This window comes from Euleptes europaea, chromosome 11 (genome assembly GCF_029931775.1).
Source record: "Euleptes europaea isolate rEulEur1 chromosome 11, rEulEur1.hap1, whole genome shotgun sequence".
Taxonomy (NCBI): Eukaryota; Metazoa; Chordata; class Lepidosauria; order Squamata; family Sphaerodactylidae; genus Euleptes; species Euleptes europaea.
Window position 1 is genome coordinate 26,449,953 of NC_079322.1, and position 18,400 is coordinate 26,468,352.

The window sequence follows — 18,400 nt, forward strand, 5'->3', positions numbered from 1 at the left end:
CTTAATGCAAATCTTGCCTGAGTGTCTAACTGCGCGATCCTAAGGGGGGGGGGGGTAGTGAAAAGTGCCCGGCAATGGTGCAGCTGCACCAGCTCCTGAGCGACTTGCTGCCAAACGCAGCTAGCCAAAACTGCCTTTTTCAAGAAAACCCTGTGAACTCCCCATTGAGTTCCACTTCTATTTTGTTGATTTTAATGTATGGAGTTTTAAAACTGTACAGAATGAAGTACAGCGTAGCATTTGACTCAGGCCTGAACCTTGTGGGTTCTTAGAGGGAAGGTATTAAGATGATTTTGCTAGCCAACAGTTCAGCGCAAGAACATAATTTCCCTCACTCATGGCATGACATAACCAAGGCGGTCACAGCAACGAAACCCAAAAAGGAAAGTAGCTCAGGACCACCCTGTTGCCAGGTTGCCTGCCACAGAAGCTGCACCCTGGATGAATGAGATTTACTACAAAGTGCCAGACTGACAGAGAGCCAGTCCATCTAGTGGTGTGCACACACAAAAAATCGTCATGTTTCAGATTCGGGTATGTAGACCCAATTTTTTTTGGGCATTTCCAAAAAAAGACAAATCCCTATAGTATGGGGTCCCCCCCACAGCTTTGTTTCAGATAACTGACATTTTTTGGCTCCATTACACTGTATGGGGTAGTTTGTGAGGCTTGGGGGGGGGGGGGCTTTTTTTTAAAAGATAGAGGCACCAAATTTTTAGCATAGTTGCTGATGATTCTCCTTACAAGAACCCCTGAATTTGGCAAAGACTGGAGTCAGGGGATCCAATTAGGATTGCCAACCTCCAGGTACTAGTTGGAGATCTGCTGTTATATCTGATCTCCAGCCGGTAGAGATCAGTTCACCTGGAGAAAATGGCTGCTTTGCCAATTGGACTCTATGGCATTGAAGTCCCTCCCCTCCCCAAACCACGACCTCCTCAGGCTCCACCCCCAAAACCTCTCGCTGGTGGAGAAGAGGGACCTGGCAACACTAGATCCATTTTTATTGGTCCCCAAATGGAGGGGAGAATTGATAATTTGAAAACATTTAGAACTGTATTTAAATGATATTGTTATTAAAACCATATAAATAAATAAACTGCAAGCTTCTATTACCCTATGTGTGTCTTTAAATAATATCTTTAAATAAGACATGAACATTCAATTTAAATTTGAGTAATAAATCATCGTAGTGTTAGAGAAACTTCGTTGAGGGCAACTTTCGGCCTTTGTCGAATGAATAAGACGTATAAACTTCTTTGCACAAAGTATTACATGAAAATGTAATAAGGGCCTGCCCCTCACCCTCAGGGGGCTTTCCCCATAGGGGAGCCCCGCATTGCATGCTGGGTATTGCAGTCTTTGTTTCTCTCTCCGCTCAGCGCCGCGGGATCACACGCGAAAGGCGTGTGGGCGGAGCTAGGGCGGCGTCGCGCTCTGATTGGCCGAGAAAGGAAAAAAAAACCGTCCCCTTCCCTCCCCTCTGATTAGCCGGCCGGGCTGCCTTTCAAAACCAGCGCCGAGCAACCGACGCCTCAGCGATGGAGAGGAAGGAGAGGGCGAGGAGGATGCGGCCGCCATGTTAGCGCAGGCTCCGCCGCCGCCGTTGCCGCCGCCGCGCAGCAGGAAGGAGGCGGGGACGCCGGAGCGGCGCGCAGTATCCGGGGAGCCCGCGGGGCTTGCTGGGCGCGGAGGTGGCGGCGGCGGCGGCTGCGGAGGGTGGGTCCCCGCGCTGCTGCCACCGCTGCTGCAGAGGGCGGCGCTGATGCGGTTGGTCGTCGTCGGCGCCTCGGGGCCGGGTCGGAGAGGCGGCTGCTGAGGAGGCGGCAGGAGCTGGCGGTGGGCGGCGGCGGCGGCGGCGGAGGAAGGCGGCGCAGGATGCCGCTGTCGAGCGCCGTGCTGGTGTTGCCTCCCGCGGCCTCCGCTGAGGGGAAAGGGCTCCCCCGAGGCTGAGGCGCCCCCCCCGCCCCCTCCCGTCCCGAGTTGTCCGTTGCCGCCGCCTCAGCCAACTCCCCGCCGCCGCCGCCTCTTTTGCCGCCTGCCTGCCCGCCCCTCGGGGCCGCCGGAGAAAGATGGCGTGGGTGCTGAAGATGGACGAAGTGATCGAGTCCGGGCTGGCGCACGACTTCGACGCCAGCCTCTCCGGCATCGGGCAGGAGCTCGGGGCCGGCGCTTACAGCATGAGGTTGGTGTCACGGAGGCCGCCTGCCGCTCGCGGGGGGGGGGCGGGGGAGGAGAGCCGGGGGAGTGCTCTCCCGGCCATGTGCCGGAGGGGGAAGGGCCCGGCCTGGCCTGGCCAGAGAGCGCTTCGCCCGCTGCCGGGTGTTGGCCTGTCGCGCTGTGCGTTGGCTGGCCTGCCCCACGGAGGGCTCCTGGGGAGGGCGCGCCGTTGCCTGTCTTAAGAGCATAAGAAAGGCCCTGCTGGATCAGGCCAAGGCCCGTCAGGTCCATAATAGGCTCTTCTGATCCTGGAGAGGATAGGTTTGCATCGATGTACATACATAAGAAAGGCCCTGCTGGATCAGACCAAGGCCCGTCAAGTCTATAATAGGCTCTTTTGATCCTGGAGATAATAGGTATGCATCGATGTACATACATAAGAAAATTCACAGTGTGGCTCACGAAAGCTCATACCCTACCAGGAAATATTTTTGTTAGTCTTTAAGGTGCTACTGGACTCTTGCCCTTTTTGAATACATAAGAAAGGCCCTGCTGGATCAGGCCAAGGCCCGTCAGGTCCATAATAGGCTCTTCTGATCCTGGAGAGGATAGGTATGCATCGATGTACATACATAAGAAAGGCCCTGCTGGATCAGACCAAGGCCCGTCAAGTCCATAATAGGCTCTTTTGATCCTGGAGATAATAGGTATGCATCAATGTACATACATAAGAAAGGCCCTGCTGGATCAGACCAAGGCCCGTCAAGTCTATAATAGGCTCTTCTGATCCTGGAGATAATAGGTATGCATCAATGTACATACATAAGAAAGGCCCTGCTGGATCAGACCAAGGCCCATCAGGTCCATAATAGGCTCTTCTGATCCTGGAGAGGATAGGTATACATCGATGTACATACATAAGAAAGGCCCTGCTGGATCAGACCAAGGCCCGTCAAGTCTATAATAGGCTCTTCTGATCCTGGAGATAATAGGTATGCATCAATGTACATACATAAGAAAGGCCCTGCTGGATCAGACCAAGGCCCATCAGGTCCATAATAGGCTCTTCTGATCCTGGAGATAATAGGTATGCATCAATGTACATACATAAGAAAGGCCCTGCTGGATCAGACCAAGGCCCGTCAAGTCCATAATAGGCTCTTCTGATCCTGGAGATAATAGGTATGCATCGATGTACATACATAAGAAAGGCCATGCTGGATCAGATCTAGGCCCATCAAGTCCAGTAGTCTGTTCACACAGTGGCCAACCAGGTGCCTCTAGGAAGCCACTAACAAGACGACTGCAGCAGCACCATCCTGCCCGTGTTCCAAAGCAGGAGAGAATAGGTATGCATCATGACAAGTAGCCATTTTTACTGGTGGCTGTGAATAGCCCTCTCCTCCGTGAACACGTCCACTCCCCCCTTTGAGCCTCCCAAGTTGGCAGCCATCGCTACATCTTGCTCCTGTTATCTCTCCCATGGGTTCGCCCCAGTCAGAACTGGCTGGGCCCCACTTCTGTGCATCGCCACTCTGATGTTTGAACAGGTGGTAAGGGGGATCATTTGAGGCATGCCTGCGCCAAGGTTTTTGAAAGCGTTACTGTCGTCCTGTGGTGGGACTGTACAGACACGCTTTCTCATTTGTGTACAAGGAAGCATGAGCTGAGGGTTGTAATGGAACGACAGGTTCTTCTAGGCAGTGGAAGGAAACCTTTATACGGTGTCCTTCTTTCAGGTGCTGCTGGCCAGACCTGTAGTGTTGCGCTAAAAGGTGGGCCCAGAAGCGTAACATTTTAGATAGGTGTATCCTCTTCAGAGAACTGGTTCTGAGTGCTTTTTCTTGACTATCCAAGATCATTTAAATAAAAATTAAGGTAGTCTGATTTTTCTGTCCTTTGGTGCTTGTAGTGTGTTTTCTGCACTCTTATATTGCTTGGGGTTTCTAATCTCTGTAAACTATAGGGAATAGAGGAGGGGCTTTGAGCTTGCTGATTTATGTATGTCCAGAATAATCTGTCTACGCTCTGATGCTCTGAAATAAAGGATGGGTATTTTAAATGAATGTTAGTTAATGGGGAGGGTAAGTTCCTGCAGTTTCAGTGAAATGGTGAGAAGAGGCTAAAGGACATATTTTTGCTAATTAACTTGTTTTATTTACTTAGGTGTATCTATACTGTGAACTCTTGTTAGTATATGTTGTATTGACTCATTGTAGCCTCAAATCTTCATTGTTTTAATATGGTTTTATAACTGACAAGCTTTTTCCTTATCTTCTTATCATACTAGGGAGTCCGCACATTTTGTAGCTAGTCAGTTTGGAGGAGGGATTGGATCTTTCTGCTAACTTTCAGAAGCAGTCTGCAATCTTGCTGTTTTCAAGCAATTCATAATTATTTTGTTGTGAGCAGATACTTTCAAGTTCTGTTATGATTATGGCTTATACACATTGATCTGTGCAGATTACCGGTAAATCAATTTCGTAGGAATCTGGGTATGCTAATCATGTCAACAAGGAGCAGATTGTAAGTGTCTTATTCTGCTGAAACTTTTCATATGAACTCATGACAGTTATTCCAGGAATCATTTTGTGGACAAGAAGAAGAGTTGGTTTTTATATGCCAACTTTCTCTACCGCTTAAGGCAGAATCAAACCGGCTTATACAATCACCTTCACCTTCCCACAACAGACGCCCTGTGAGATAGGTGGGACTGAAAGAGCTCTTAATAGAACTGTGACAAGTCCAAGGGCACCCAGCTGGCTTCATGTGTAGGAGTGGGGAAACCAACCAGATTAGCGTCTGCCGCTCATGTGGAAGAGTAAGGAATCGAACCCGGTTCTCCAGATCAGTCCACCACTCTTAACCACGACACCATACAAGAATATATTGTGACTGTTTTTGATCTTTGGACTGTATACCAGTTTTTTTATTTTATTGCTGTTCTGTTTCAGGTAATTTCGGATGTTCTTGGTGACTACTTCATTGCTTAGTATCATATATAGAATGAAGTATTTGGATGGAATAGATTAGGCTAGCTAAAGCTGATAACTTGAAAGCTGATCCTAAAGCCTACTGAATGAATGCCTGACAATCAGCAGAGTGCAGTCATTAGAGATAGATACACTGCTACATGTTTAAAATCAGCTAGTTTGTTTACAACTGAAAACCAGTTGAATATGTTTAGTAATCTAATATATTACCAAAGTGATGTGTGTTTGGATGCCCAAGAAACAAGCCATTGCATACTGGTAACTAGAATTTTTCTCATACAAAGTTGGTGGGTTTGTATAATATGGCAAGATGTGCATTGTGAACACGATGGTAGTTTGCTTTTTAGTATGGTCAAATGCTGTTAATTAGCCTTTTAAAAATTCTGTCAAGCGTATTCTCTCTGCCCATTCTTTTTGAGATTTTTTTTCGTGTTGGTGATGTTATCATTGCTTAATTTGGGGTTGATGAAGTTTCATCTGTGATCTTCCAATCATTTGGTAATAGCGAGTAGAAGAAAGTGATCTTTTCTATTTGAACAAAAAATTTAATGCAAGATGATTATGGAAACTGTGACAAGTCTGGGGGGGGATCAGATGTTACTATGCATTCAGATCATCTGAGTAGTTTAAATATTATACATAAAGGCTTGTGACTAAATCTGTCCTGATGTGATGGTACTTCAGGGTAACCTGCCAGAACATTCTGATAACCAGAGTTGACACATTAGTAAGGTGACTTTTTCGTTAACTGGGATCTGTTCCAGTAAATATTTTGTCAGGTATAGCCAGTACTTTGAATTTCACTTGATTGTGGCTCAGTTGCTTAACACTTGCTGGCATACTCCTTGAAAGATGGAATACACTGAAGGTTTGTCTACATTAGATAAATGGTGTGTGTACTCTTTGTCCATATGGTTCAAGGTAGTTTTGTGTAAATTTTATTGAATTCATACTGTTTCCGATTATCTGACTTGGGCTAAAACTGCTGCTTTAGTAAGATTTCAATATTGAATTGTTAATTTAAGATGTATTTTGCTGGTCCTTCTAGTTGCAGCTCACTTCTGTCTCATGCTTAAATGCTTATGTTATTTTTTTTAAATGAGGTGGCTTTTAATTTGCACATAATCTGTAAATTCCACTTGAATGGTCTAGGAAAACAAATATATAAAGAAAACTTCAACTGAAAATTTGAAATGCCATGTGTACAAGAGTAGCAATTAATTGAGTAAATGATAGCTAAGAAAACCACAAATTAAAGATTTGCAAGCCTATGTAGATCCCTACAAATTGAGGCAAATAGCACTTGGTCCTGGGTTTAAAGGTATCTTAATTTTTTATGTCTTCGTGATCACTTTTTTGGTAGTTTCTCTCTTTAACTTCATGTAATTAGGACACAAAGGTATACAGTGCGATGTAGTGGTTAAGGTGTCGGACTAGGACCTTGGAAACCCTGGTTCAAATCCTCACTCGCGCCATGGAAGTTTGCAGGATGACCTTGGGCCAGTCACACACTCTCAGCCTTGACCCTGGCTGTTATTTGGATGGGAGACCTCCAAGGAATACCAGGGGCATGACGCGGAGGCAGGCAATGGCAAACCATTTCCAAACGTCTCTTGCCTTGAAAACCCTACAGGGTCGCCATAAGTCCACTGCGACTTGATGGCAAATAAAAAAAAATTAGGACACAGTTGTAAGGAACTTGTTTTCACCATGAAGTTAATCAAGGGTGTTACTTTGTAATATGTTTGTCCACTACAAAGTAAGAAGCTACATGCTCTAATACTGACCTGTCATAAGAGATTACATAAGGATAGAGGCATACGGATAGTGACTACTTATGGTTGTCAACTTAACCATTAGTCTGCATTTTTTCTTCCTGTTTATAATGTTTCGTTACCATCATAGGACATTGTAGAATGACCTGTGTTAAGTTTAGGTGGCTGCTGGGATACAGGAAGTTTGAAACATTTGAGTTATTTTCTGAGGTCAGTCATAATGCAGATGTGCTTCAGGAATACATCACAAAATACAGGCCATTACGTATATGTCTTTTGCTTCTGCACTGATATTGTCATATTCATTTGTTGTCTTTCCTACCCCAAGGTGCAATGTAAGTCATGGTTAAAGCTGACGGTAGGGGACAGAAGGACCTGCTTGATGATTTAGCTCCGTTGTTTCTGGCATAAATAAAGTGATGAGTTTGGAGATATTTTTTTTTCTTATTTCAGTGATGTTCTGGCTTTGCCCATTTTCAAGCAAGAAGATTCTAGCCTTCCACCTGATAATGATGCAAAACATCCACCTTTTCAATATGTTATGAGTGCTGCAACATCTCCTGCTGTCAAACTGCATGATGAAACCCTTACTTACTTAAATCAAGGTGAGCCTTGTTCCTGTTAATAAGGTTTTATCGAAGCACTGCATTTTAACACATTTTAAATTTTTAAAACAGCAGTAACGTGAATTTAAAATTGTTTGCATTAAGAAGGTTTGTTATACCTAGAGATGTAAAATTTCTGGAAATTATGAATCCACGCAGGGAAATGTTTTTTCTAAGAAATGGGTTGGTTTCCTATCAAGGCTAAACTACTTTAACAGATTTAACAACTTAAAAAGCACCATTTATAACTTGGTTAACATGTAAAAATTGTACTATTTTGTATATTTATGGAATTTAGAAGTATAAATGTCTTTGTTTTCTATAAGAAAAATTGCATGTATACCAAAGGAGTTGTGTACTGCTGCAATCTATGTTACCATTGCACAAGTATCTTAATTTTTGCTGTCTGAGAGGTAAGAAAAGTAAATGTTGAAGGTAGTGTGTTGTTGCCGAATTATTAACATTTAAACCAAAATATTATTGAAATGTATATGTCTAAAGTATACATTGGAATTATCTAATACTATCAAAAATTCATACTACACATTTTGAATAAAACCTCATTTTTCATTTCACTCATTCCAAAAGGGGGGAAATCAAATGAGTTTTTTTCAGTGTTCCCCAAAAATTTCCCATTTTCCACTGGAAAACCTTGAAAACCCTTATTTGGCGAAGCATTTCACTCATTCTAGATGACAAAATATTTCATGGGAGTTTTTTTCAGTGTTCATCTTTGTGGCTTCTGTGCAGTCCTGCTGAAGAGATGAATGCAAAGCATTCCAAAATCTTCCAAGTGCTTAGTGCTCCTGCTTCATCTCACGCCAGCATTTGCCTATCCAAACCGGTATGTAACAGGCTGGGTGAGCGCTCGTCCCTCAGCCATCTCTTCACCATTGTCACTGAGTATCTGTGCAAGAGCTTTCTGTAAGTTGTTTCTCCTTAGAATTTTTTCTCTCACCGATCGATCGATGGAGCTTTTCAAAAAGTGTGGGGAATGCAGGAAAAGATGGCTCAGTCAGATGAGCAGAATTCTTGGCTTTTGCCTTAGAGAAGGTAATGATACTGCAGCCTGTGAGATCTGCCAGCAATTTACTCCAAAAGCCTGTCACAAGAGGGCTGCATGATTGAAGGCCGCGCTCTGGGAGAAAGCACTGGGGGCTCCTGAAACTCAGTCATCAATCTTCCCCATCTCAGGCAGGATCTGAACGTGAACTTCAACCTAGGACTCCTTTGGCGCCTTTGAAAGTGCTCAATTACCCACGGTCTTCAGTTGATGAGGTGTTTGAAGTCCTATTACCGCCGATGGACTTGGCCTCTCACCAGCTGAAGTCTGAGGTGTCTTCATCAACACAATCCTCTTTGGCTGTCTTTCTCAGCAGGGTCTGTTTGAGTGACATCTTCAGGGCTGTCACCTGGTTGTCTTCATCCATGTTCATGAAGCAATACTCCCACTGTTGTGGGCTCCAGGAACTCCTGAAGCTGCCTTCTACTGAATCAGACCCTTGGTCCATCCAAGTCAGTATTGTCTACTCAGACCAGCAGCGGCTCTGCGGCAGAGGTCTTTCACGTCACCTACTTGCCTAGTCCCTTTAACTGGAGGTGCTGGGGATTGAACCTGGGACCTTCTGCATGCCAAGCAGATGCTCTGCCACTGAGCCACAGCCCCTCCTTGACTGTGTGAGGCAGCTGTGGGGAAAGCAGTGCTGCAGTCACTTTTTCACTGATCAACCCACACCACCTCCTCAGTAAGTGAACTTGCTATTCTCTCATGTGGGTCCAGCCAGAAGCCACAAAGATGAAAACCTGTAACTGTTGTTCATCGAGTGGTCTTCTCTTCAGGCACACATCCTTCCTTCCTTTCCTTGCTGTGGGCTGCTTGCTCTGAGGGACAAGAATTCTCCCTGCCTCCGTCACTTGCCAGTTTGGAAAATGCTGGCATAAGACGAAGGGAAGGGGGAGCACTGTAAGTGCTTGGAAGATTCTGGAAAACTTTGCATTCATCTCCTCAGCTGGCCTGCACATGCGCAGTCCCACAAGTGCCTGTACAGAAGACTACTCGATGAACAACCATTGTAGGTAAGTGCAACTCTGTTCTCCCCAGAATTTTGCATTTTTTCTGGGCCTTCACATCTCTTATATGTAGCACTAAACTTATATCCTAGTTGGCTTAAAAAGAGTAGTGCATTCAAGGAAATGTTTTGCTCCATCACTGGATATATTTATTATTAATGTGGAATGAGAATATTTAAATTAGTTGGAAGAGGGTTCTAGAAAGGCTTGGAATATGATTAGATTGGCGTGATTTTTGGTACATATTTTTGTCTTTAAAGAACTAAGAAGTTCTAGCTCTCTCTCTATAGGTAACGCGTACAATACTGGTGTGCTCCAATGTTGTTGCAAGAGAGTTCAGAAGAACACTAATTTGATTTAAACTGCTTGATGTAACAGGAAAAATTGTGTTGCCTCCCTTACCCGAGCACACTGATGGGATACATGTTCCATTGGCATGAGGTGTGCCTTGTCAACCCAGGACTGCTTTACTAGCAGAGCATACCACCCTTGGGACTGCTTTACTAGCAGAGCATACCACCCTTGGGATGCTACCTGTTCATATAGTATTTTTATTATAATACTTTTAAGTAATACATCAAAGTGGCATTTGGTAAGAAGATGAGTGTTACATAAATAACTTGTTTGTTTGTTTTCCTCCCTGAAAGGTCAGTCCTATGAAATACGACTATTAGATAATAGAAAAATGGGAGATATGCCAGAGATTAATGGAAAACTGGTGAAGGTATGTTGTTGGCTCAGCCATGATTCCTATTTCCTTGTATCTGTCATCGAGACCCTTGGGACTCCTTCCAGTATGTTTCTGTGCTTTGGATCTTAAAAAAATATTTACAGGAGAGTATTTGAGCACCCAACACAGTCGTCTGTGAAATTTCTGAAGGTTATGTAGAGTTCTGAACTTGCTAGCATCCCATGAATGACTAGCAGAATAACTAGACCCTTTAGATATTACAAAGGAGGTTTTGCATGTGTGATGGTCCCCATGACCTTTACTAGCAGAAACAGCCCATATGTAAAGTTGCTATGGAATTGTAGGTGTTATTTGACAAATTCTTTCCTAAATGTTTGGTGTGTTTGTGTACATTCTAAGTCAGTCCTATAAATCCCATGATGTCGACCAGTATTATTCCAGTATTAGAGTGGGGATTGTGGTAAAGAGCACCCTGCCTGAGACCATCCAGTGTGTTCTGATATTGGAACTAGAAACTTTAGGATACTTCAAGTTCCTTGTATGCCATGCCAGCTTATGGCTGTAGTGACTTTGCGTTCAAAATCAGAGGTATAAAAGTATGAAACTTCAGCTGTGGAAATAAAACTCTAACTCATGGGTTAATGTGTGGGGATGGGATGGTAAAATTGGTGCCCTCTGCAGGATATGTTGGCCTAAAATCCCAACTCTAAAGAAGATGGATAGGATTTAAATTACAAATTTCTCTGAATGTTGAGGTATTTGTTTTATCTAGTAAAAAGAGCTGTAAATGTTCATCGCATGTGGAAAAATATATCTTAAGCTGCCTAGCTAGTTGATGAGGAAATTCTGACTCTTGATTTCCAGACCTTCAATCTGTTGATGTCACCTGAGACTTCTAAATCAGTGTTAGAGCAGTAGTAAACAAAATAATTTAGCGTAAATGTCATGAGCCCATTTTAGGTGAGCTGATAATAGTATGTTACCAGCCCATTTGTTTTCATCCCTTCTTGGCATCAGAAAATAGATTAAAAAGGGGAGCCTGTTTTGTTGTAGGAAATCCTTCATGAGAAACCATAGTATTGGGAAGCAGAAATCATGTTAAAATAACTTTTGGCTTCAAAATGCATATTATTGCTGCTGGTTAGTAATCATTCAGACAAGGAGCCTGCTTGGTGGTCCTATTTCAAGCTAAAGCAGAAGTGCAGGGCATCTTGTTAATAGATTTATGGAACCTGGAACTGATAGGTGACATTCTCATTATTGCAAACTCCAGAGCTACTTGGCTGGAGTGGTTTTTCCACCATCTTAAAGTGGTGGATTTTCACTGAGTCCAGCTGAATCCAGACTGCCATTTTAAGGTAATGACCATTTCTGTCGCCTTCGCCCTGAATAGACTTGGCTGGTCACATAGATAGTGTATAGCCCATTTCCTTATTGGTGGTGTTCTGCTGCCCTCTTTCCAATTATCTCTATAACACACAGTTTTAGCCAGTCCTGTAAACTTGCTCGAGCTGTCTTCTCAGCCAAACACACTGGTGAGTTTGATATGCTCTTGGTGTTCCAGAGAGGTTGAAGACTAACTTTATCCCTAAATTCTGCAGATATAAATGTTCTCTAGTGTCTTCAAAGTTGAGTGACTCACCCTTGCACAAACTGTGCACTTTACAGGAGAATAAAATCCAAAAATGTGCAGTCAGTCTGGGAAGAGAAGTATGGCAGTCTGAGGAGGAGCTCATACCTTTGTAGAATATTCCTGCATCTCAGTATAGTGGCTTCACTCCACGGTGAACCATATGGTGATGAGAGTTTGGGCACAGAGTTGGCAAATGTACACTGTATTCATAGTTATTTTTGCTAAGTTCTGTGTATAATTATTTTTTACGCTAGAGTATCATAAGAGTTGTATTCCATGACAGAAGACTGCAATATACAGAGCATCAGCAGCTAGAGGGCTGGAAGTGGAATCGTCCTGGAGATAGACTGCTTGATTTAGGTATGTGTAGAATTAAGAAAATGTATTCACATGAAGACCATCGTTGTTAGTATGGAATTGTTATCTTCAACATGCGAGTCATATCAAGTTCACTAATATAATGCAAAATAGATTACCATAAAATCCATGGCAAGTTTATAACTTACTTTAGGAAGATCCTCTTATAACAATATCCCAACTGATTTCTCTAAAACTTGTATTTATAGATATTCCTATGTCAGTTGGAGTAATCGATATACAGACAAATCCAAGCCAGCTCAATGCAGTTGAATTTCTGTGGGATCCTGGAAAACGAACATCTGCCTTTATTCAGGTTTGAAGTGCTGGTCTGGATAATGGTGACTTTTATTTAATGCCAGTAAAAGGTTGAAACTCTGTCCTGTATTGTAACGTGACGTTAACTCAGTGTCACAGTGTTACTTAGGTTTTTAATAATTGATGACTGAAAACAAAAGAGCAATGATAAGTCAGATAAAGGATCCATCTGGTCCCCAATCCCACTGATGCAACGGAAGGCCACAGCCTCCCCCTTCTCCAACCCCACTGTTTATTCCTAGAGTAGTATTCAAAGAGATTATGCTGTCATGATATATAGGGTTATCGTCTGTTGATGGACATCCTCTATTATTATTATTTTATTACATTTCTACCCTGCTCTCTTCCTGGGCAAAGCCGGGCTCAGAGCAGCTAACTGGAGAAAATGCAGCATCACAGCGTGAAATTCAACATGATACAATACAGATTGAAATAAATAAAATTTAAACAAACCAATAAAGCCTACTAAAACCAGTTGGCGCACATTAATAACACACTGAAGCCACAGTGAGTCAAGGGAAAATCAGTTAGGACCCACCAAGGAATCAATTAGATGGAATAGAAATCAAAAACAGAAATGGTGGACAGAAAGACCAGCTATGATATTATATCAAATGTTGCTGTCCTTAACCATAGGCCTGGCAGAACAGCTCTGTCTTACAGGCTCTGCAGAACTGTGTTAGGTTCCGCAACGCCCTGGTCTCATTGGACAGAGTTCCATCAGGCCGGGGCCAGGGATGAAAATGCCCTGACCCCTAATTGAGGACAGCCAGACACTCTTCGGGCCGGGGACCACCAGTAGGTTGTTGCTGGTAGAGCATAGTGCCCTCTTGTGGGGTGTCAGGAGAGGTGATTCCATAGACACAATGGTCCCAGACCGTGTAAGGCTTTTAAGGTCAAAACCAACACCTTGAAACTGATCCGGTACTCCACCTGGAGCCATTGCAGTTTTTGAAGCACTGGCTGGATATGTGCTGTCAGTGGGGGCTCCATAAGAACCTGTGCTGCAGTATTTTGAACCAGCTGGAGTTTCTGGATCAGTCTCAAAGGCAACCCGTATGTAGAGTAAGTTACAGTAATCTAGCCAGGAGGTGACTGTCACATGGATCACTGTGACTAGATTGGGGCAGGAAATGTAGGGCACCAGCTGCTTGGCGGAGATGGTAAAAGGCTGCCTTGGCTGTGGTTGTGCCCTAAGCCTCCATAGATAGGGAGGAATAAGGGCCACACCAAGACTCTTGATGGCAGGCACAGGTGTTAATTGCTTGCCATCAAGAGCCAGGAGCTCTGAGCCATTCCAAAGTAGCCACAGGACCTCCGTCTTCAATGGATTTAGCTTCAGTTGGCTCTGCTTCAGCACTTCATCATGGCTCCCAAGAACCTAGCCAGTGTGTCCGAGACAGCTCCAGGCCGGCCAGCAGCAGATAAACCTGGGTGTCATCAGCGTACTGGTGACAACCGAGCCCCAAACTCCAGACTAGCTGGACGAGGGGGCGCATGTAGAAGTTAAATAACATAGGGGAAAGGATCGCTCCCTGTGGGATCCCACACACCAAAAGATGCCAGAATGATACCTATTCCCCTCTGACCATGGAGGAAGGAGCACAGCCATTGAAGGGCTGTGCCCAGATCCCCACATCGGCAAAACCATGGTCTAAAAGGTCATAATTGACCATGTCGAAGGCTGCTGAAAGATCTAATAAATTCAGCAGGCCCAAACCACCTTGATCCAGCTCTCGGTGGAGATCATCTGTGAGGGTGACCAGTGCTGTCTCTGTTCCATGACCAGGGCAGAAGCCAGACTGAAATGGGTCCAGAGCCGATGTGACATCCAGGAATGCCTGGAACTGCTCCGCCACCGGTCTTTCAACTACCTTACTCTGGAAAGATATATTTGACACTGGGTGGAAGTTGGCTAGATCACTAGGATCTAAAGATGGTTTCTTTAAGAGCGGTCGCACCACTGCCTCCTTCAAACTCCCTGGGAAGACCCCTGTATTAAACAGCAGGTTGATGATCTCACCCAGGGGAGCCCGCACCACATCCCCACTGGCCTTAACCAGCCAGGATGGGCATGGGTTCTAGGAGGCATGTGGTGGGCCTCACAGCTCTCAGGAGCCTGTCTACATTGGCCTAGGAGAGCCGACTGAAATGATCCAATGTAGGACCAGAAGACGGCCAAGGGTCCTCCAGTTCATTAACACTTTCATTTTTGGCAGGGAGGTCAAGGCGGAGCAACAAGATTTTATCTGCAAAAATGCTTGCAAAAGCCTCACAGCTAATAGCCGAATTAGAATTTGGTTGCCCCTCATCAAGGGACTTAAGTGATCTAATTATCCTGAACAACTTTGCTGGGCAAGAGCTAGCGGACGCAATGGAGGCCACATAATACTGGTCTTAGCGGTTTTCACTGCCACCTCATAGGCTTTCATAAGCTTCCTATAAGATGTTCTTGCAGCTTCATTACGAGTTCGCCGCCAAACTCGCTCTAGCCATCTAAGCTCTATGTGTTAAGTAATACTATATATGCCAGTAGTTAGGATTTCTAATGCAGTGCTAGTCTCTGAATCCAAAGTCTGCATAGGTTGAATAGATCACAACATCATCTTTTCAAAATATAATAATAATAATAGTGAGAAACAATCAGCACATATTTTGTGTGCATCTTTCCCCCTGCCAGGTACATTGTATCAGCACTGAATTCACACCACGTAAACATGGAGGTGAAAAAGGAGTTCCTTTTAGGATTCAGGTTGACACTTTTAAGCAGGCTGAAAATGAAGAATATACTGATCATCTGCATTCAGCTAGCTGCCAAATTAAAGTTTTTAAGGTAAGTGATGTAAGCAGAGGTCTTCAAAAATGGTATAGGAGATAAACTTGGAGTATTGTGGTGACTTTTATAACTGTTTCAACATGCTTTCTGCCTGTACCTTCATTTTTAGCCGAAAGGGGCAGACAGGAAACAGAAAACAGACAGAGAAAAGATGGAGAAACGAACTGCCCCTGAAAAAGAAAAATATCAGCCTTCATATGACACTACAATTCTCACAGAGGTAATAAGAAAATTCCTTGGTAGAGAATAAAGTATATATGACATAGTTTAATAAAATCAGTCAGTTGGTCAGGGTGGGACATCAGCTAACTAATTTGACAGGTTTCTTCATAAATGAAAGACCTGTAAGATTTAGGGTCAAGTGGAATTAGATGTTAAAGCATTTGAGGAGACTTCTCAGTGTTGTTGTTTTTTTAACTGTTATAAGATTTGTTTTCTCCTTGTCCAGTTTGGGCCCACAGTGTTTTAGAAATTGTTGAATTTATGGGCAGAGCCTCACTGGGTTTTTGCATTTCTTTTTATTTAAACACCAGTGAGTTTTCCATAGCTTTCTGAAGATCACAGAAGTTTTTAAAAGGCTTTGAAATTTTTCCTCACTGTATAATGAAAAGAAATTGATCCACATCTTTGATGTTTGTCCAGATGAGGCTTGAGCCTATAATTGAAGATGCAGTTGAACATGAGCAGAAAAAGTCCAGCAAGCGGACTTTGCCAGCAGACTACGGTGATTCTCTGGCAAAGCGAGGCAGTGTAAGGGACTTCTGCTTACTTTTCATTGTGCAAGTTATCTTGTGCAGTGTTAGATATAGGACCAATTTCCTTTACTGAAGTTAACCAAACAAACAAAATGTTATCTGCTGTGTCTTAAATCATGTTTGTTTACCCACAAATTACTTCAAGCATATGTCTTAGTGAGAAATACTTCCTAAATCTAACACATAAAAAAAATGTTAGCAGTCCTGTAACTCTTATTAAAAGTAAGATTCCGTTTACTCATGAAAAGGCTGTATTGAATAGCTATGTTCTTGAGTGCCATTTTCTCATATGTAATTAATGGAGTGAGAAGTAGTAGTGTTATTAAGTTGTATTTTTCTGTGTCTTCACACAGTGGTTTTCCAGTCCTTGTGTGTGTCATAAAACACTTGCAGTAGTGATAGGTTTTTCTGATTACTACCTCTCCATTTCTGATCAGAATATTGTTTAAGAGAGCACTTGCTAGGAGCGAGTGATTAGATAGTGTTTCCTTGGGTGGAAATCAAGACCAAAAAATGAACATAAAGATAAAATAATTAAGTCCCTTGATAGAGGCTCATATGGGAAGTAATGTGTAACTTAAAAACTTGCTGTAGACAGCTACAGTCAAATATATGTATCCCCCTAACTATAACACTTCAGAAAGCCTGATTTATTGAAACTTATCTTAAAAGTACTTAACTAGCTACCAGAGGTGCACAGCTTAAAAAGACAGGAAGTATGAGCTAGGTGCTAGTGCAATGTATGGAAAACAAAGTAGATGGAAGGAAGAAGCTTCAGCTATTCAAAAAGAAGCCCCCTAAATATTTAGTGACTAAATATAATAGGATTTTTTTGTTCCGATTTTTCTTTTAAAATAATTGCTGTTCTAGGATAGACTAACTTTAACTCCAACTATTCAGTTTTTTCAGTGTGAACTTCAGTTAATCACCGGTGTCTCGACAAAACACTTCAGCGAAAGTGTCTAAGCTAAAAACAGGTGCTGTTTCAGAGTCAGAAAACAGCTAGTGCTGTGTAAGACACATGACGGAAGACCTCAGCACCCATGTCTGGAGGCAAACAGTATATGCTTTTACAGATTTATGGTGCAGCTGTAGTGTGGAGTGCATAGTTTATCCCTGGGGTGCATGTTTGCTTTGTGGGGAATAGTATACAAGGAAGAGTGAAGCCAAGAATTGCATCTACCTTAGAAGTGGAGCTTCTTGCAAATAAGAGCAGCTGTACTTACCCCTCCCCTACCAGTGCTGCAGTGGTGTTGAGTGCTTTCCTTTTTATTTATTATGCCCTGAGAGGACTGGGTAGTGGACTGTCACAGCACTCTAATGCACTTTCCTGGTCTGTCATGGCTCTTTTCTAAAAGAATCTGCTGTGAATGGCTGTGTGTGTGAGAGGGAGATGGTACTATCAGTAATCAGTCTTATCCCTGCTACTGTTTCCTCTAGCTCAGTGGACTGTTTTTGTAGATTTGAGAATGTGTCCTGAGTCCCAAGTGTTAGTGGCAAACAAGATGGGCCATCACATTCATACCCTGCTTGTGAGCTTCCAAAGGCACCTGATCATGGTCTGCTCCATCAAGGCAATTCGTACGTGCTTTCCCTGACATTAATGCCAGCTTTCTTAAATAGCTCTGTGATCACAGCCTGTCTCCACATCTAAAAACTATGGACTTAAATGTCACACCCTACAAACTTCTTTTTAATATATTATTTTATTGTTGTGATTGAGGTTTTTGGGATCACTTAGTCTTGAGAGCAGGGTGCCACCAGGAATTCACTTGGCCTATTATGAGGGGATTATAGGCTTGAAGAAACCACACATTGGGCTAGGTGAAAACAACAAAGAAACAGGTTTATTTCAGTAGTATGTGTGGCTTGGTTGTTTCTTTGTTTTCCTTTTCTCCAGCCCTCTCAGTATTACAGTAACAGTTACTGGAGAGATGAACCATCCAAGCACTGACCAGACCAATACCTGCTTAACTTAAGTAAATTTACTCTAATGCCTGTGGAACATACTCTGGGAATTAGGAATAGGGAGTAGGAAAGCTCAGTGGTTTTAAGGCATTTTTAGTATTCAGATGCGTCTGGTCACGATTGCTTGCAAATGTATGTTGTGGTATATCGTTGAGAATTCAAAAAATCCCTTAACTGTTGAGTTTTTCTGTTCACTGTTTCTGATCAGATGATTTATAACACAAGGTGGCAATATGCCA

At 43.3% G+C, this 18,400-nt stretch overlaps 1 protein-coding gene across 3 annotated transcripts in view; it reads left to right on the top strand.

The window, feature by feature from the left end:
- The first annotated feature begins 2,043 nt into the window (after nt 1–2,043).
- The window catches only part of UBP1 (upstream binding protein 1), a 29,259-nt gene continuing 12,902 nt past the window's right edge, over nt 2,044–18,400 (top strand). For 2 of the 3 annotated variants that reach the window (XR_008933694.1, XM_056857490.1), the window contains exons 1-8: nt 2,044–2,185; nt 7,382–7,533; nt 10,251–10,327; nt 12,182–12,287; nt 12,494–12,600; nt 15,283–15,435; nt 15,548–15,658; nt 16,081–16,188. Coding sequence is in view for 2 of the 3 variants with exons in the window: in XM_056857490.1 (XP_056713468.1) it covers nt 2,073–2,185; nt 7,382–7,533; nt 10,251–10,327; nt 12,182–12,287; nt 12,494–12,600; nt 15,283–15,435; nt 15,548–15,658; nt 16,081–16,188 (927 nt within the window). In the remaining variant the exon portion in view is untranslated. The remainder of the gene's footprint in view (nt 2,186–7,381; nt 7,534–10,250; nt 10,328–12,181; nt 12,288–12,493; nt 12,601–15,282; nt 15,436–15,547; nt 15,659–16,080; nt 16,189–18,400) is intronic. The other variant, XM_056857491.1, reaches the window with a different exon arrangement.